The sequence below is a fragment of the Cotesia glomerata genome, linkage group LG7 (genome assembly GCF_020080835.1).
Source record: "Cotesia glomerata isolate CgM1 linkage group LG7, MPM_Cglom_v2.3, whole genome shotgun sequence".
NCBI lineage: Eukaryota > Metazoa > Arthropoda > Insecta > Hymenoptera > Braconidae > Cotesia > Cotesia glomerata.
In genome coordinates, this window is record NC_058164.1 from 700,180 (window position 1) to 715,821 (window position 15,642).

The window sequence follows — 15,642 nt, forward strand, 5'->3', positions numbered from 1 at the left end:
TATTTTTTTTTAAGTACAAAAAATGATTTTTATTTATAATTTTTTAAATCTTCTAATAGTTGTAATTTTCTAAATAAATTTTTATTGCAATGATTTATTTGTTGAAAAATTTCTAAAAGTTTCAGTTTAAGTATTATTTATAAAAATTGGCACTATGTGACTGCCGTGACTTGTGAACTATAAATAAATAAAATTTTGCTTTATTAAATAATGACTTTTGTTAAATTGCATTGTATTTTTTTAACTATTGACATTTTTAAAGATATAAGCTTATCCTGATGTTACACTCATCAAGACCTTTCATTTGAGTACCCACATGCATTTTCATATATTTTTTATATATACATATATATAATATATATAAATATATGAAAAATTGATGTGGGTACTCAAATGAAAGGTCTCGATGAGTGTAACATCGGGATGAGCTTATATCATTAAAAATGTCAATAGTTCTCAAGTTACAAGGTCATTTCTTAATTATTGACATTTTTAAAGATATAAGATCATCCCGATGTTACACTCATCAAGAGCTTTTATTTAAGTACCCACATGCATTTTTGATATATTTTTCATATATACATATATATAATATATATATATAAATACATAAAATATATGAAAAATTGATGTGGGTACTCAAATGAAAGGTCTCAATGAGTGTTAAATCGGGATGAGCTTATATCTTTAAAAATGTCAATAGTTCTCAAGATACAAAGTCATTTTTTAATTATGTATCTAGAAATAGAGTATTTTCGAATGCAGTCTAAATGCTTGAATTATTTTTAACATTAGAAATAAAAATATACAAGGTTAAACAAAATAAAAAGAATTTTCCATATATATTGTGCTTATAATATATGTTATTCACATTGAATTAATTACATAATTAACGATTCAGGATGTTCTAATTATTTGAGAGTCATACTTAGTCTACAACACTTTTTGTGTAGTCAATAACATTAAAGGAAGTTTTTTCTTATCAATTTAAAATAATAATTATTACAAAAAACGTTTGATTTATCAACAAATTTATCATATTATAATAAATGCATAATTATCAGTATTTTTCGTTATTAATTTTAGTTGATTATTGTTTATAATTATTATTAACATTAAATACTAATTAATTATTATTATTGTTGCATTGATAATTATTCCAAATGCAAACCATTCATTGTTAAAAAAACAGTGAAAAATTATCAGAGTTTAATTACATGAGAATGTCTCACGCTATTCAATTAATTAATAATTAATTAATTAATTAATTAATTAATTAATTCTTGTTAAATATTATCTATTATTTTTCAAAATGTTTACACGTATTCATTTTAACCAACTAATATTTAAATTTAATTAAATGTATATGCAAACAATTGGATGCACGGTATGTATACATATATAAAATACATATACAATTGATATATAATATGCACATCAACATTGCTATAATGAATTTTCATTACGATTGGTACTGAGCGTGTTTCATATACATAATATATCTTATTGCCTAAAGTATTCATTATTATTATTAAACAATGTAATAACGTCCACTCGTTTGTTAATATTTACAACTATTAATATTTATATTTATCTGTATGACATATCGTAAATCCCTATCATTTGTAAGTTAATTAATTAAATTATTTTATCCAATGGTTTATTAATAAATTTATAGGTACATTTTTTTAAATTTACAGAATTATTTTATGAAAATTAAATATCATACTAAAGTTATCCGAAGTTTAATAATTTGTTTTAATAAATTAGAACTAAAAAAATATTTTAAAAATTAAATTTATAATTTTTAAAGTTTTTTTCAAATGAAAAAAAAATTGTTTTTTTCTTTGATAAATTTTTTAATAAAACAAATTTTTAATAATTTATTTTATTAAAAAATTATTGAAAAAAAAAAAAAAAATAATTATAAGTGCAATTTCTTAAAAATATTTTAGTTTTAATTTAATTAATAAAAAAATTATTAAACATCAGTTAATTTTAATAATAAAAATAATAAAACAAATTTAAATTTATTATTATCCAAATTATTAATAAATTTGTTATTGAATGCTCCTTATTAACTTACTACTCAAATATTTAATTATTTATTAAATCAAAATAATAAATTCTTAAAATAATTACCACAGTTAGAAAGGAGACAGTGGAATGAAGTTATTAATTATTAATTTTAATTATCTATGATTAATCAATTTTTATAAATGATTTAATTCCAGTTTTCAATCAACAATTCTTAAAAAAAAAATAAGATGACTTTATACAGTCCTTACTTATTAATAATAGTAATAATAATTACAATCTTTTAACAATAAAATGCACATATTTCTTTTAAATTAAACCCACTAATAAAATAAAATGATTATTATCACTTAATATTTAAATTTAGCTTTAATCTCATTACCTCGTACAGGAGTGACTTAAGTACATGCCACATGTTTACAATAATTAATAACAAATAATTATTCGTTATATTTAAATAACTAACTTTATCAGTGGATCGGCGAAACTCAGCCCCTGATTTTTAATTTTAATCACAAATTATTTTATTATTTATTCTAACGTTAATTGAAAGCTGACAAAAAATTAAATTATACCTGCAAGCGAAATAAAATTCAAAAAAGAGTATTAAATATTTCCAACAGCTACAAAACCATCGATTGGCTAATCAATTAATCATCGGTTACTCAGTGACGGTGAGAAAAATTTAAAAATAGTTTTTATTAACACGAATTGTACGTTTTTCAATTTTTCATTTTTAATTACAACAATTATTATTATTATTATTATTATTATTATTATTATTAAATATTCCAGTGCGAAAGTAAAAAATATTGGAGAGTTGACATTTTTTTAATAAACCTTTTTTTTTTATCAATAAATTTTTTACACTAAATTTAATAAATTTTTTTTTAAGTGTCAGTAGAAAAAAATATTTGTATGTGTATTTATATTTACATTTTAAACAGGATTTCTTTCATTTAAAACTTAATGCCGCCTTCAATATATTTTATATTACACATACTTAATAATTATTATTATTATAATTTTAATAAAAGTCGGCTGTTTATTAAACAGTCGTTTGGCAATGCTATTGTCCCTAGCTATTATTTATTATTATTATTATTATCGTGTAAAAGTTTATTAATATTTTTTTTATTATTTAAGACACACAACTGTACCGAATGTACATTGTTAATTACCGTTTATTTAATACTCAAATTGATTATCATATTTTAAAATCTAACGTGGAAGATATTTCATTTTCTTTTGCTATTTGGTGGATTATTATTATAATTATTATTATTATTGTTTATCCATTTTAAAAGTACGTTATCTAATTAATTATTTTATTTTATAAGTTAGATTTATATAATATATTCATTTATATATTTATGTTTGTTAATAGCTATATAATCATACATGTAATATTTACTTAAAAAGATAATCTTCATTGTTTTTAAAGAAATATTCACGACAATAGAAGTAGGGCAGTATTAACTTTCTCGCCAAAATCTGACAATAAAATCCAATTATAATTTTCCGTCTATAAAATTATAGCAATGATAAAAAAAAATAAACTTTTAAAATTTATAATTTTAATCCTTTGGCACTGGCAGCAATTTTAAAAATCTCCGTCAAATAATCTTTCAAATCACCCGTTTATAATAATACAATTATTAAATACCGTGGACATGAAAAAACATTACGTTATTATTCAACACTTATGCGTTTAAGCAGTCTCACAAATAGGATATTTTATAAAGCCGTTGATTCGATATTTTATTTTAGTATTACGGTAATATTAATATTTACCACGGGTATGTGAATTTTTATAACTTGAATAATGGTTTAAAATACTTTTTTGTTTTATTATATTTCTTATCAATTTATATTTTATTTTTCTGTAAATCTTTAATTCGATTTTCAGCTTCTCTGCTCACTGTATATAATAATAATTATTATTCAATAAAAAATTCAAATACCCTCAATATTGATGATACCAAAACCGGCAAGCTTTTATTAATCCTCAATAAAAAAATTTTAAATTCCAAAATAAAAAAATCATTGGAAAATTTCCTATTTTTCGTATCATCAATATTGCAATCAATTAATGGTTATTATTTACAAGTGGGGTCCACTATTTTAATTTTCATTTTTTTGAACGAAATTTTTTAACAAAAATTAACAATTTAAAAAAAAAAGTCGATTGCCACAATTTTAACAAATTTTCAAAAAAATTTATAAATTGTGATATTCAATTTTTTTTTAAAGGGTTCATTTTTTTATGTACTTTTCAAAAAAAAAAAAAAAAATATCAAAAAAAAAATAAAATATAAATTTTATCCAAAAAAATGTAAGCCAAAATTTTTTCCAACTTTTAAACTTTAAAAAAGCTATCGAAATCTTTATTACATTTTCTTTCACGATATTTTTAATCATAAATGATCATAAAATAAATGATCATAAAGATATCAATAATCATAAAAACAAGCAGAATAAAAAGAAATAAAAAAATGTTAATTTTTCACCTAAATATGGCCAAAAAAAATTAGTATGGACCCGACTTAATAAATAATTACCCAATGAATAATAGTTTACATACTAGTTAATAATAAATCTACCTTTGTAGATAGATTAAAAAGTAGTAACCGAAAAACAATTAACACTTTGTCTCAAGATTGGCCTTACGAATATCAATTGGCATGCTGAGCCTGTCGGTGTGCAAGGCTTTAAGGTCTGGAGCGGACAAGGAGACACTGTTAGATCTGTGATGGTGTTTCTGAATTTTAATCTGTTGTTTTTGCCGTGCAATTTCATCGAGAGATAGAATTTCCGTTCCAGTGGGTGAATATCTGAGCGTAGTTGCCTCACTGGTAGGCGAGGTCACGCAACTATCACCTACGCTGCGACTACGCGGTGTCGAGTAAGGCTTTTTAAGCTGATTAATGTTCAATGACAAACTGGCCTGGAGAGTCATTTTCTCCTGCGGCAGCCGAGCCTTGGGACTGTTGCTATCACTGAGACTAAGCGAGTCCCCGAATCGGGGACTTTTGGACCTGGCGCCGTGCAAAGGGCTCTCGGGACTCAGAGCAGTCGGAGAAGTATTCCCTAGAATCTTGGAGCTGGCCGCCAGTCTGCTGGCACACGGCGAGTACTTGGACAGATTGTTAGAGTAGCTCGGAATCGGGCGGATGTTATTGTAGCAGTTGAGGTTTTGATTAACAGTTATCTTGTCAGGGCCGATGGTTAGCGAGGAGCGGTTGAACTGCTTCAGCGGGCTGACAGCGTTCGAGAATTTTTTGCTTTTTATCGACGCTCTGTCCACCGAATTGCTTTTGTCGTGTAATTTGACCTTATTGTCTCCGGTAATTACACCTGATCCGGCATTTGTCGACTGGTTCTTCATATTTTTGCCACTCCATGAATTAATGTCATTATCACCAATGTCATTGCACTTGTTTCCCCAGTTCAAGCTCTGCACACGCTGAGTCGCTTTGTTGCAACACCGTACCTTGCTTATTTTCAAACAATGCGAGTCAGCGACAGAATTGTTAATTATAGAATTAAAATTAACTTGAACTGCTACAGTCTTTTTTTTAACTTTGCACAGATTGTCTTTGCCAGCCACTGGAGACGCCTCTTGCGAGATTAAATTGTCGGGACACTGAGAGCAATTCTCCACGTGGATCTTCACCATCACTGGCTGGCTGGTCTGCGTAGCTTCGTTCTGCTTTTCTGAAGCATTTGCAAGGTCGGTGGTGCTGGTGCTGATTGACTCGCTCAATTCGCTCAGATTTTGATTATCGTCGGGATTGACCTCTGTTTTAAGCGAGTAATTGGCCTTCGAAAAATCTTGATTATCTGGAGACTTTTTGTTATTTCTCTTGCGATTAAACAGATTAGGATTTTTCCTACCCTTTTGTTTGTTGTTAATAATAACAACTTGATTATCAGCCTTGGTAACCGATTGATCAATCGATGAACTTTTAGAGTATGAGTTGTTTATTATTTTATTATTATCTTTAGAGTCTTTAGAATCATCACATTTATTGTTAATATTAATATTATTTGCTTGCTCTTCACAGAAAAAAAATACCTCGTCACTTGATTCAGGAGACGGCTCGTCGTCGCAGAGTAACATGGCCCGACTTATTGTGTTTAGATAATTTGAAATGGACTTGTCGTGTTCCTCTTTATCTAAATTTGTCTGGTCGTCTTCTACGGGCTGTCCTACAGCTACGACGCCCTGCTGTTGGCTCTGGGAGCAGCTCAATCGACGTCAGTTTACCAACTCGACACTGACAAAGTGTTTCAATCTTTCTAGATATTGGTTGTACAGCTCGACATCATTGTGACCAGCTCCCTAAAAAATTATTATTTATATTATTAAGAGAATAAGAAAAATTTTGTTTACAGGATATTAATATGATAAAATCGGTTTGATTTCATTCTCATCGATGGTCAATTTATTATGATAAGTATTTAGGATGCACTCGAAAATTCTCTATCTCTAAATACATATTTAAGAAATGACCTTTTTTCTTGAGAACTATTGACATTTTTAAAGATATAAGCTCATCCTGATGTTACACTCATCGAGACCTTTCATTTGAGTACCCACATCAATTTTTCATATATTTTATATATTTATATATATGTATATATGAAAAATATATGAAAAATGCATGTGGGTACTCAAATGAAAGCTCTTGGCGAGTGTAACATCGGGACGAGCTTATATCTTTAAAAATGTCAATAATTATGAAATGACCTTGTATTTTGTGAACTATTGACATTTTTAAAGATATAAGCTCATCCCGATGTTACACTCACCGAGACCTTTCATTTGAGTACCCACATCAATTTTTCATATATTTCATATATTTACATATATTATATATATATGTATATATATATATATATATATATATATTTACATATATTATATATATATGTATATATGAAAAATATATGAAAAATGCATGTGGGTACTCAAATGAAAGCTCTTGGTGAGTATAACATCAGGATGAGCTTATATCCTTAAAAACGTCAATATTTAAGAAAGTACAGTGCAATTTAACAATAGTCATTATTTAATAAAGCAAAATTTTAATTTAATTATCAAAAAAAAATTATTTAAATTTCTTTCTGTATAATTAATTTTAAAAAATAAAATAAAATAAAATAATTTACCTCAACCCATAGTGGCTCAACAGCTTTAGGACATCTTTCATATATCGCTAAACCATGGCTGATATTAATGACATCATCTTCCGTGCCGTGAATCACCAAGACAGGTGACATTACTTTGGGTACTTTGTCTATGCTGCAGAACAAAGAAAAATAAAATAAATGCAATTATCAAACCAGGCAATGAATATAAAAAAAAAAAAAAAAAAAAAAAACTTACCTAAGAAAAGCGTCAAAGAACCAAGTCCTCTTGGTGTTAGGAAAGGCAACCCTCATCCCGGACATCAGCGGTGAGTGAAGAATAACAGCTCCTACCTCATATCTCGCAGCCAAGTCAACAGTCGGTACTGTTCCGATGCTCTGACCATACAGAATAATATTTTCCGGGCTGATGCCATACCTGGTCCTGAGAGCGTGCCAAGCAGCGTCGATGTCCGCATAGAGGTTCTTCTCCGAGGGTTTTCCCCCGGAGACCCCGTAGCCGGAGTAGTCGTAGCTGAATATGTTGCAGTTGATCCTGGACCCAAGTCCCAAATAGAAGCTTGACATCTGGCCCAGGTCCACAGCATTGCCATGGGAGAAAAGAATCGTGAACCTGGCAGTCGCTGAACACCTCACGAACAGACACGCAATTCGGTTTCCTCTAGATGTCCTCGCGTAGAATCCTTCAATGGACTCCTTTTCGCGCTCGGTGTAGTGCCACTCGGCTCTCTTTGATAAAGATATCGTGAACTTGGAGCCTTCGTCTTCTAAAAAGCTGTAGGTGGGTTCTGGAGGTGCGAACGCCAGTTTGGCGACTATCCTGGACGGACAAGGCGGACAGCAGAAAAGAGAGCAAAACTCGCCCAGTGAATTCATAATTAATATTGTTGAATTTTTTTGTAACTTTTGAGTAAATAATAAGAATTATTGCGCTTCAGCAATCACTTCCAGGACAACTGACCACTCGCGGAAGCACTTGAAATATATCACTTACCCTCGTTCATCAGCGTAAGCACCCACCCACACATCTACGCACCTGTTATTGTTTATTATTTTTTTTAAAAGTCAAGTGGTTCTGCTGCACTGATGACGATGACAATAATAATTACAATAATAATAAGAAAAATAATAATAATACTTGGTAAATTATCACCAATAATCACTTACTTAAACAACACAATAAAGTATATATGTCACGCCTATTGACTCAGCTGTACCAGCATCAGCATAGTTTATTACCGTGTATTGTAACTCGTAACGAAAATGTTCCTTGAATATTTAGTTATGTACTAAATTATTGTAAATGATGGTGGTAATGGTGAGAGTGAGTCAGCCATGACATCTCCAGTCTTTTACTTTTACCTGCTTTTACCATCCACCATAGTTAAAAATAAATAAATACCCACTGGATTTACTGTATTTACTGATGGTGATGTGGGATGCTCTTTTTGGACTTTGTACTCATTAAATATTTCTGTCAATGCATAGAATTTAATTCAATTATTCATTTATTGGCTTTCGATTATTTATAGGCACTGCTCCAATTATCTTTTATTTATTTGTTATTTAATAAATATAAATACTGATGGAGACATTTTGTTTGACAGGTTGGTAGAGTGAAAGATTTTTTGTTTTTCGCCGGAGATTTCCGACTTTGCCCGAATTTTGAATTATTTATTTAATTAATTTTCTTTTTCAAACAAGTGAGATAATTATTTTTTATTAATTTAATTTATTAAAAATTAGGACATATTTTAAAAACTTGAACTGAAAACTATTGACACTGACACTGACACGTTTTAAAATTATTTTATTATTACACAACAATCCATTTATCGGCAAAATAGGTTGGATTAGTAAACTGACAGCCCGCCAGGTGGAGTTAGCGCTGAAATCCGTGGATAATAACTATTAACTGGTAAGCACAGTGTGTCATTAATTTAGAGTTTGGAGCATACCACAAGTGCATTTTTCGAACTTTAAGCGAGAAGTTATTGTTTTGGGTGTTTGTTTAGCAAAATGAATTAAAATACCTGAAAGTAAGTAGCAATTATTATTTTAAAAATTTATTTTTTAATTTAAATAATGACTTGTATCAATTATTAGTAATTAACAATCTAACTTTAGCCACTCCCTGCCCCTCCCATAATAACAACGATGAGTTTGATGACTAATCACTCAATTTCAAAACAACTCATCACTTAATTTCTTATTAAATTTTTTTAAATTGTAATATTAAAATTTTTTAGCACAAAAATGGAGTATCAAGTGCTACTGGCATGTCTGTTGATGTCAACAACATTGATTGTGGGTCAAAACATTTACCTCGACCAGACGCTCTTCAAGTGTCCCAAATACTGGATAAGACACCAAGAGTCTTGCTATAGATTCGTGAGCAGCCCGATAAAAAAACGCGAAGAAGCGCGAAAAATATGTGAGACTTATCAAAGTGACCTGGTGTCAATAAACACCATAGAAGAGCACACGTACTTCCTGAAGGAGCTCCAGTGGCGAGACCCTCAGCACAGGACCTGGTACACGGGCGGGAAACTCCTCGGCGGGTACTGGTCCAACGAAGCTGACGGCTCCTCTCTGTCAGCAGTGGAGACTGCCATATTCCCGGAGCCGAATGATGGGGTACTCCGTGAGTACCTCGCTTATAGTTACAGTTCGGGTCTCCAGAAATGGGGACTTAAGAAAGTTACCGCGAATGAAGAGCATCTTTACATTTGCGAGGCTCATATTTCGAATTTGGCGAACCAAATCGAGGATGAAAGAGATTACACCTACGGAATAGAGATCGACAACCCGCTACGCATTCCACGCGGTCCTTATTTCACTAGTCAGCCTCAGTCTCAGGTCTACGACTCGGCAGAACAATACAAGCTGATTAACGAGGTGACTCTCAAGTGTCACGCTGAGGGATATCCGACTCCGACCTATGAGTGGTTTAGAGAGAATTATATTAATGGAAGGGCTCATGCGGAAGTGATTGATCCGCTGCGTGATAATAGGTAACTATGCTTATTAATTTGAAAAATAAATTTGCGGACATCTGAAAATTTTTGTAAATTTTTTCTACAATTCTAGATACATAATTTAAAAATGACCTTGTATCTTGTGAACTATTGACATTTTTAAAGATATAAGCTCATCCCGATGTTACATTTATCGAGACCTTTCATTTGAGTACCCACATCCATTTTTGATATATTTTTCATATATACATGTATATTATATATATGTAGATATGAAAAATATATGAAAATGCATGTGGGTACTCAAATCAAAGCTCTTAATAAATGTAACATCGAGATGAGCTTATATCTTTAAAAATGTCAATAATTAAGAAATGACCTTGTATCATGTGAACTATTGACATTTTTAAAGATATAAGCTCATCACGGTGTTACACTCATCAAGAGCTTTCATTTGAGTACCCACATCAATTTTTCACATATTTCATATATTTACATATATTATATATATATGTAGATATGAAAATATATATGAAAATGCATGTGGGTACTCAAATGATAGCTCTTGATGAGTGTAACATCGAAATGAGCTTATATCTTTAAAAATGTCAAAAATTAAGAAATGACCTTGTATCATGTGAACTATTGACATTTTTAAAGATATAAGCTCATCCCGATGTTACATTTATCGAGACCTTTCATTTGAGTACCTACATGCATTTTTAATATATTTTTCATATATACATATATATATAAATATATGAAAAATTGATGTGGGTACTCAAATGAAAGCTCTTGATGAGTGTATCATCGAGATGAGCTTATATCTTTAAAAATGTCAATAATTAAGAAATGACCTTGTATCATGTGAACTATTGACATTTTTAAAGATATAAGCTCATCCCGGTGTTACACTCATCAAGAGCTTTCATTTGAGTACCCACATCAATTTTTCATATATTTCATATATTTACATATATTATATATATGTAGATATGAAAAATATATGAAAATGCATGTGGGTACTCAAATGAAAGTTCTTGATGAGTGTAACATCGAGATGAGCTTATATCTTTAAAAATGTCAATAGTTAAGAAAGTACAGTGCAATTCTAACAAAAGTCATTATTTAATAAAGCAAAATGTTCTTTATTTATAGTTTACAAGTTACGGCAGTCATATAGTGACTGCAAGATTACTGGTACTAATTAATTTAAAAAATTACAGGTATACAGTAACCGGAGGTAATTTGGTGATACACAAGCCCGTCCAAATAATAGACAGTGGGTCTTACCACTGCAAAGCCTCCAACAAATTCGGAACTATAATATCCGAGACCGTAAAAATAGAATTCAGTCAGATATTAGAGTTCAATTTGAAGAGATCTGAAGAGCGCGGAGACCAAAATTGGGGCAAGACTGTGTACTGTGACCCTCCAGTCCACTATCCCGACGTAAATTACTACTGGGCGCGTGACTACTACCCAAACTTTGTGGAACAAGATAAACGAGTGTTCGTCTCGAAAGACGGAGCTCTGTACTTCTCAGCGTTGGAACCGATTGACGCGGGGATCTACTCCTGTAGTGTCCAGAGCACTGCCTCAAGAACTGGACGTCAAGGACCGTTTTTCCCGCTGAGAGTCGACCACCAGTCGTCGTTCCAGCAGATAAAGTTCGCCAATAACTTCCCCAAGACTTTCCCAGACACCCCAGTCGTGGGCGACAGCGTCACCTTCGAATGTGTGGCCTTTGGGTACCCGGTTCCTTCGTACAATTGGACTCGTATTGGCGCTCCGATGCCTCGAGGCGCGACTTTTTCGAGCTGGAACCGCCTGCTGACTATCAACAACATCAAAATCGAGGACCAGGGTCCCTACGAGTGTCGCGCTTCGAATGGTCGAGGTGACATCGTCGGCCGAGTCGAGCTGTCTCTCCAAGCGAAGCCAAACTTCACTATTCCTCTGGAAGACAAACACGCTGACAAAGACCAAGATTTAACCTGGACTTGCGAAGCCTTCGGGGTTCCTGACGTCACTTACAGCTGGTTCAAAAACGGAGAGCTGCTTAATATCTTCGATCTTCCTTTAGAGGACAGAGATCGCTTTACTATTTACGACAATGTACTTAAGATCCAACGACTGGACCCTGAACGTGATCCCGGAATGTATCAGTGCTCTGCGACCAATGTACTTAAAACTGTATATTCTTCAGCCCAACTTCGAGTACTTTGTATGTATTTTTTTATTAATTAATATATTTTTAAATGCATAATTAAGAAATGACCTTGTATCTCGTGAACTATTGACATTTTTGAAGATATAAGCTCATCCCGATGTTACACTCATCGAGACCTTTCATTTGAGTACCCACATCAATTTTTCATATATTTATATATATATTATGTATATGTATATATATTATGTATATGTATGTATGAAAAATATATCAAAAACGCATGTGGGTATTCAAATGAAAGTTCTTGATGAGTATAACATTGAAATGAGCTTATATCTTTAAAAATGTCAATAATTAAGAAATGCCCTTGTATCTTGTGAACTATTGACATTTTTAAAGATATAAGCTCATCTCGATGTTACACTCATCAAGAGCTTTCATTTGAGTACCCACATCAATTTTTCACATATTTATATATATATTATATATATGTATATATGAAAAATACATCAAAAATGCATGTGGGTACTCAAATGAAAGGTCTCGATGAGTGTAACATCGGGATGAGTTTATATCTTTAAAAATGTCAATAGTTAAGAAAATACAGTGCAATTTAACAAAACTCATTATTTAATGAAGCAAAATTTTATTTATTTATAGTTCACAATTTAAATTATGCAATATTAAATATTTTTTAGCCATGAAACCGTCGTTTAAAAAACACCCAATGGAGCCAGAAATTTACGCAGCGGAGCGTGGTAACGTCACAATAGTTTGTAACCCCGAAGCAGCGCCTCGGCCAAAATTCGTCTGGAAAAAAGACGGAAACATAATCGGCTCCGGTGGAAAAAGAACTATTTTAGAAAATGGTAACTTGATAATCACTCGAGTATCGAAAGACGATGAAGGATTTTACGTTTGTGTCGCGTCTAATCATTACGGAACTGACGAAAGTCGTGGACGACTTATTGTACTGCGTAAGTAATATATTCTTACATTCCAGTCATTTTAAATAAAATAATTTATTTATAATACAATCCAAATAAAACATGATTATTCCAGGTGGTCCTCAATTCATCGAGCAACTGGGTCCAACAATATCAGTATCAGTGATGTACAACTGGACCCTGCGTTGCCAAGCAGACATAGACCCAATGTTAGACATCGCCTACGTGTGGAAGCACAATGGCCTAGAAATCCGCGAGAAGGACTTGATGACCAACCCGCGGTACCAGATCTACGACGGAACTTTCCACTTGATAAACATCACCCTCTCCGACGCGGGAGAGTACGAGTGTGTGCTGAAGAGCGCAGTGGGTACCATCTCCAGCAAGTCGACAATGATAGTCTACGGTCCTCCCGGGCCACCTGGTGGAGTCGTCGTTAATATAATGAAGACTTCAGCATCTCTTGTGTGGACCAACGGCGCCAAGAACGGCCGGGACATAATTATGTACTCAATGAGCGCGAGGACTTCTTACGGCGACTGGTTCACCATCGCGGACAACGTAACAGCTATAGAAGTCGACCGCTACACTGGGCGACAGCAAGCCGAGATAGAGAACGTCCTCATTCCTTTTACGACTTACGAATTTCGTGTCAAGGCTGCCAACGATCTGGGCTACGGTCCGTACTCTTTGCCGTCGCCTAAGTACTCTACTCCTTCCGCAAAACCTCAACACCCGCCGAAGAACGTCGGAGGTGGAGGCGGAAAAGTCGGAGAGCTGACCATCACCTGGGACCCGTTGCCCCAGGCTTATCACAATGGTCGCAATGTTTACTACAAAATATTCTGGCGTCTTAAAGGAAAGGAGTACGAGTTCCAGTCGCTCTTGCTGAAGAACTACGGCAACATCGGGAGCTACGTCGTGTCTATCTCCCCCGAAAATTATTTCCTAGAGTACGAAGTCAAGGTCCAGGTGTTCAACGAAGTAGGCGAAGGACCCACGTCGGACATCGCGGTGGTCTACAGCGCCGAAGACCTGCCGATTATCCAGCCGCAAGACGTTTACGCGACTAGCTACAACAGCACCAGCTTGAACGTCACCTGGCAAGCGATCCCGCCGGTCAGGGAGTCGCTCAAGGGCCGCCTGATTGGCCACCGTATTAAATACTGGCAAGCTAACAAGACAGAGGATGAAAGCTCCTTCTTACTGTCCCGTGGACAGCGGAACTGGTCGCTCATTGTCGGGCTTCAGGCGGATACTGAGTACTATGTCAAGGTGATGGCTTATAATTCAGCTGGACCGGGTCCGGAGAGTGAAAGGTTCTTGCAGAGGACCTTTAGAAAAGCTCCGCAGAATCCTCCGACTTCGGTGTTCCCCTACGAGGTCAATCCGTCGACCATTAGAGTCACTTGGCGGTTTGTCCAGCCGGATTGGGGAGAAGAACCACTGGATGGGTTCAAAATACGCGTCTGGGAGGTCGATCAAGATATGAGCACTGCTAATGACACTATTATCACAGCTGGGTCCAAGCTTGAGGCCTATGTCAGGAATCTCAGTCCTGGTAAGACTTATAATTTGAGAATTTTGGGATTCAGTAAAGGCGGAGATGGGAGAATGTCCAGTCCACCGCTTACTTTCCAGATGGGAGATCCAGCGCAGTTTAGAAACTCAGCAGGTAAAGTTTTTGATGTCAGTATTGGAATTATCTTTTTAGTTTTTGTTTTGAGGCAACTGGCGCTTATTTAAGTTTTTAGATCTGATTTTTTGTTTACATTTTTTTTTTTTTTTTTTTTTTAATGATTTATAATTTTGATACAATTATTTTTGGTAATTATTTACAAGTAGGGTCTACTCTATTTTGGGCCATAAATAGGTGAACAATTAACATTTACAATTTTTTTTTCTTCTATTTATTTTTAAACTTCTATTTTATCTTTTTTTGATATGTATTTTTTTTTTAAATACATAAAAAAACGGACAATTAAAAAAAAATTGATTAATTTGATAAGAAAAAAATTCATTAGAAAAAAAAATTTTTTATGACCCAGAAAGGGTTGACCCTACTTGTAAATAATTACCTCATTTTTTATACACTAATAACGAGCAAATAACTAAGTGTTCTTACGATAAGTATTTTTAGATATTTACAATTGACTAAGGAATATTAAATAGAATCTCAAAATCAACTTTTGTTGAAAAAAAATTTATTTTATTGGCATGCTGCAAAAAAAAACAAACTTAAAGTGAAAAAAGATCTTTAAAAATGATATTTTTTATACTAAAGCAGAATGCAAATATATATCATAGTAAATCACAAAACAAATTATTTTGTTGATGGTGATGTGATAGCTCG

General features: G+C 32.7%; 3 protein-coding genes across 3 annotated transcripts; 1 reads left to right on the forward strand and 2 right to left on the reverse strand.

Moving 5' to 3' along the window:
• Positions 1-3,418: 3,418 nt before the first annotated feature.
• Positions 3,419-6,167, reverse strand: LOC123268293. Its single transcript, XM_044733244.1, has 2 exons — positions 4,608-6,167; positions 3,419-4,132 (listed from the first exon to the last, which is right to left on the reverse strand). Exon 1 carries the CDS (start codon positions 6,158-6,160, stop codon positions 4,679-4,681), a length of 1,482 nt encoding a protein of 493 aa, XP_044589179.1. The 5' UTR covers positions 6,161-6,167; the 3' UTR covers positions 3,419-4,132; positions 4,608-4,678.
• Positions 6,168-6,245: 78 nt separating this feature from the next.
• On the reverse strand, positions 6,246-8,854 carry LOC123268294 (alpha/beta hydrolase domain-containing protein 17B). The gene is made up of 3 exons (XM_044733245.1): positions 7,430-8,854; positions 7,213-7,345; positions 6,246-6,382 (listed from the first exon to the last, which is right to left on the reverse strand). Exons 1-3 carry the CDS (start codon positions 8,065-8,067, stop codon positions 6,299-6,301), a joined length of 855 nt encoding a protein of 284 aa, XP_044589180.1. The 5' UTR covers positions 8,068-8,854; the 3' UTR covers positions 6,246-6,298.
• Positions 8,855-9,093: 239 nt separating this feature from the next.
• LOC123268292 (contactin) lies at positions 9,094-15,224 on the forward strand. The gene is made up of 5 exons (XM_044733243.1): positions 9,094-9,230; positions 9,441-10,205; positions 11,396-12,396; positions 13,041-13,319; positions 13,405-15,224. The coding sequence occupies exons 2-5, from the start codon at positions 9,448-9,450 to the stop codon at positions 15,033-15,035; spliced, it is 3,669 nt and encodes a 1,222-aa protein (XP_044589178.1). The 5' UTR covers positions 9,094-9,230; positions 9,441-9,447; the 3' UTR covers positions 15,036-15,224.
• Positions 15,225-15,642: the final 418 nt, after the last annotated feature.